This window comes from Hermetia illucens, chromosome 5, assembly GCF_905115235.1.
Source record: "Hermetia illucens chromosome 5, iHerIll2.2.curated.20191125, whole genome shotgun sequence".
Classification (NCBI taxonomy): Eukaryota; Metazoa; Arthropoda; class Insecta; order Diptera; family Stratiomyidae; genus Hermetia; species Hermetia illucens.
In genome coordinates this window covers 10,408,030-10,412,740 of record NC_051853.1, presented here as the reverse complement: position 1 = coordinate 10,412,740, position 4,711 = coordinate 10,408,030, and the positions used below count along the sequence as shown (strand labels likewise).

Here is a 4,711-nt window from a genome sequence, read left to right as displayed (position 1 = left end):
ATAAAGTCTAATGGTTAAATATATCGAGTATTGATTAATAAAAACCCAGTCTATGTTCCGGTGTACCTAAAAGTGTGGTTTACAAAGAAATTAATATTAAAGCTAAAATATGATTCCCGATCTTAATACTGGCATAATTTCTCTTCCGGCGCTTAGTGATGAGGACCGCTTACGGTTTTTTCCACCGCTAGTGTCAGACCAGAGCTCTTTAGCCAACTTTTAACAGCACCGATTGCCTCGCTTGAGTATAACTCAGCATCAGTACCAACTTCTGCCGCTTCTATGTCGCTAGAAATATCCCCTCGGACATGCACGCTTCGAACAACTCAGCCAACATGTCCGATCTGGATTTCACGGCAAACTTAAGGGCCTTATACGGTACTCCATCCAGGCCCGGTGCTTCATTGTCTCCTATTCTACCGCAGATATCCAACAGCTCGTCTCTGCTGACTGGCGGAATTGCCGTCACATTTAGAGGTGGTTGGAATGGGTCGGTGCTCTCCTCTTGTTGGGGGAACAATCCCTGGATGATTTTTAGCAAGAGGGTGGGACACGTTATCTGCGGAGATGAACGGCCTCTGAATCGTCCAATCACGATTCTGTAGGCACCCCCCCCCCCTCCACGGGTTTATGTCCGCTTCTGAGCAGAGCTCCTTAAAGCACTCCCTCTTGCTTCGCTGCGCCTGCTTTATCAGGTCTATGAAGGTCTGCTCATCTAAAGATTTTGCAGACCAGCCTGAAATATTTTTCGGTTTCGAGCATGATAGCTCTTTGTCCTGTAGCTCGACACATGTCTCAAAGAAGATTGCCTGGTGATCGCTGTGTGTGTAACGTTCACTGACGCACCAGGACATACCTCGCGTCTGCCTGTCTGTTTGTCACATGTACTTTTCTCAGAAACGGCTATACCGATTCACAAGAAATTTGGTGAGAAGGTGGGAACTGTGGACTCCCAGACATGCAGTAAGTGATATCCTTCTAGGTTGAATTTAGGGGGGGTCCCCAATACATGTGAAAGGGGGGTGTAAAATTTTTTTTCACCGAATGCGTGCCAGGATATACTGAAGCCTTCTACACCGATGGCTCAAAAATAAAAGCGAGTCATAAACTTTTCCATTGCGTCAATATACAATGGTTTTTCAGGCTGATGTGTATGTGATCTTAAGGGCGGCAGCCTGAGTAATTGACGAGCGGTTAAAGGGCAGAAGCATTGTAATCTTTAACGATAGTCAAACTGCATTGAGGGCGTTAGGCAGCCCTTTGATCTCTTAAAAAATCTTTCAGGAATGAAGAAGCCGATTGAACTTTGAACTCTGAGTGCACTACCCATACCAACCCCTTTCTAGCCCAGACGCTCGAACGGCTGAACCTGAGTGGACTTGCCTTTCTAAAATTTTTACATCTCCGTCATTTGTCATAAGCGTGGATACTTAATACATTAATTAACACAAACTCCCGAAATAGTTCGCATGCTATTTCGGGCAATTTAAAACTAAGTGTGTATTTCCTACATTATTGGAGGCAGTGAACCATTAGTTTGGTCTTAGTGGTAAAACCCAACAGAAAATTCTTCAGTTATCCAAAATGGTTCGAGTTGAAATCGCTGCTTATTTGTATATCTTCTATCTAATAGTTTGGCATTCTCGTCTATGTATTTCCAACGTAAGAGGGAATTTTGGTATTAACTTAAGATTAAATCATCTTTTATTACATAATCTGACCAGCGAATGTACGACGTCATTGTGACCAGGGTGACTTGTGAGGACTACAACTCCAGCATAGTTTACAATGTTTCCTGTACGACTCGCAACCTAAACCGAACCACCAAGGCATACAGTTTATCAGGATATATTTTCCCGAATATTTCACTGAATGCAATTTTCGTAAGCCTACCTTACCTAGCTTTGTCTAAGTCATCTAGTATCTAAGCATGTATGTATCTATTCAGGTGAGAATAACCTTCCATCAGAGGATCAACACAGGTTATCGACGTTTAATAGCAGATTCAGAAGAAAATTTCTGCGCTTTTCGAAATGGAACTTCAAAAAGCTTAGTAATGAGTATATTATGGCCATTCTTGAAGGCTCACAGTAATCTGGATCATAAATGTCCCTTCTCGGTAAGTAGAACTAATACTCTCAGATATCGAATGTAATAATTCACCTACGTCCAGATACTTCATCTTAAAAAAAATCCTTTTGCAGGGGTTCATCTATGTGAGCGACTTTATTATCAGATTCGACAATTTTCCCCCTGCTTTACCGGAGGGAGAAGGAAGAGTTATGATACACCTGCGAAATGGTCCACAACGAGCATCTTTAATTAAGGTTGGAGTATATGGTGAAATAAAGCCAAAAGGCGCCGCATCTTTGAAGTTCTGAGAAATGCCGATATTCGTTGAATATCTAGCAATGTTGGTTTTGTTTTTGAGGGTTATCCTTTGGTTTTACTTCCCTTTCGTTTGTCCTATCACAATTTCTTTAAACTTTAAATGGGATTAAATTAGAAAATGGGCAACCCTTTTTTCATTGTGTAATCATTTTGTTGTCTATTATTTGAAGGACGCCTTAATAATAGTATTTTGAAAATTTACTCTGAACCCCCCCTTAAGTTCATCTCAGATCCGTAGAGTAATATAGGTTTTAATATGAGACACCATATTGGAAAGTTTGGTGGAAATGCTACCATTATTAACAAAGTGATAAGTCAAAATTACCTCTTTCCCATCAAATTACTACCCCTTAAAAGATAAAATGTCAGTGCCACAGGGAATCGGACCTCGGGTAGATTCTCTGGTATATCCAACCATGGTGTACCCAAATATTCTTAAATAAAAGGTCAACCCATCCTTGTACTAGAATTGCTTGACAAACCCGCCCTCGATATTCCCTTGGCACTTCTCAAATCCTCATTTTTCCCCTCTGTTTCATAAAAAAAATATTCTTCAATATTCCTTTTGTTGGAAAGATGTTTTAAAAACTCTCAACACCGAAAACCTAAACTTTGAACGCTAAATATTTGACAACTGACAATCTCCCATCTGGCGCGTCCCTTCGTGGGGATAAGGAAACGCTCGGTGGATGCGTTATGGGCATGCAAATGCACGCATCAGGAGATGTGCGTGCACGGCCATGCCTATGCGCAGGCCAGGTAGGTGGGAAGTAAACGCCTAACCATGAATAAAAATTAGCTCTGGGAAGGACACCCAGAAATCAAACTAAATATGGAGGGCGAGAAGGGTAGTTTTTTTACGGTGCAGTGCTTCGGAAACCCAGTACCGGCGGTTTTTGGGAGTGGCAAGCGGGCTCCCGGCCGTCGATATCCAGCGACCGCAGTGCCTCAGTAGCGGGAAACTTGGCTACTTTGGCATATGTGATCTAAACTGGATCCTATTCGAAAAAGCTCAAAACTTGGAAGGTCACCACTGAAGGCAACTTTACCCCAGTTCGGCAGTCGAGATTTGTCGAGGGATTCGAAGAGGAACCTGGGAAGTCCCTGGACTGGCATAACTATCAATGCTGTAAAATGCGATCGTTGAAAGCAGCAAACAGCAACAGCGTTTGTCTCATTGGGAGAACGCATAAATGAACGCTGTGATTTCATTAAAGAGAGGCGGAATAACCACCAAAATATCAGGACTCTGATATGGGGTATTAAGTTGTCCTATATTAGAGCAGTGGAGGAAAAAACCCCCAAACACCATGTAGCAAAGTCACACGGGAGACACAGGTGACGCCACCTCTACGTAAGATAGGTGAGAACCCGGTCAAATGTAATAGGGATGAAATAAGTGGATCCCTTGGTGTCCAACAAGTAACCAAGAAGAAAGCTGCGCCGGCGAAAGTTCCTGGTACTTCTTCTATTATGGGTCCAACTGTGCCTAAAGGGGAAGAGCCTATAGCTCATAATAATAATAATAATAATCGTTGGCGCAACAATCCATGTTGGATCAGGGCCTTGAAGTGTGTTAGAGCACTTCATTCAAGACCGTAACGGTACACTAGGAGGCAATGTGGTCAGCATTGCGCTCGCCCGAGATTATTACCCTGATTTGACTCAGGTACTCATTCACAGCTGAGTCGACTGGTATCCGGCGTCAAATCACGATACAAATTCCACTGCCACCAGTGAGATTTGAACCGCGACCTTCCGTACGACAGCCTAGTGCTCTAACCACTCAGCTATCCAGACAAAGGCCCCCCCCCCGCCCCTCAAAACCAAGCATAAATCTACTAAGTTCAACTTCCTCAAAGCCAATTTTGACGGTTTTAACTCAGCTTCAGCGTCTTTCAACTGGGTATATATATAAAGCAATTCATCGTGTGATCTAGCTCTAAACACCTTTTATAATATCCTGTCCGATCTCCTCTCCTGTTATGTCCCTTCTTCCCCTCCCTGCCTACGTTCGTAGCCAACTTTAAGGCCATACGCTCTACTGTGAAGTCAATGGTTAGAAAAGCGCATAAAGGGTACTTATTGAGCGCTCTAACCACTCAGCTATCCGGACGCCTATAGCTCATGGACCTGAAAAATGGACAAAGGTGGGCAGCATAAAGCGGCACTAGGAGAAAAAGAAACTCATCCGAAAGTAATCATTATTTCCAAGAAAGGAAATAGGTCCCACGCCAACATCCTTCGGAAAATCAAAGCCGATCCGAAACTGACAGACCTGGACGGCAGTGTGAGCCGTATCAGGCGTACGCAGAAGGGA

The 4,711-nt window shown here is 43.3% G+C and overlaps 1 protein-coding gene across 1 annotated transcript; it reads left to right on the top strand.

Annotated features, from left to right (window-relative positions):
- The first annotated feature begins 1,092 nt into the window (after positions 1-1,092).
- Positions 1,093-2,423, top strand: LOC119658081. Its single transcript, XM_038065343.1, has 4 exons — positions 1,093-1,662; positions 1,725-1,883; positions 1,949-2,119; positions 2,205-2,423. Exons 1-4 carry the CDS (start codon positions 1,585-1,587, stop codon positions 2,379-2,381), a joined length of 585 nt encoding a protein of 194 aa, XP_037921271.1. The 5' UTR covers positions 1,093-1,584; the 3' UTR covers positions 2,382-2,423.
- The last annotated feature ends 2,288 nt before the right edge of the window (positions 2,424-4,711 follow it).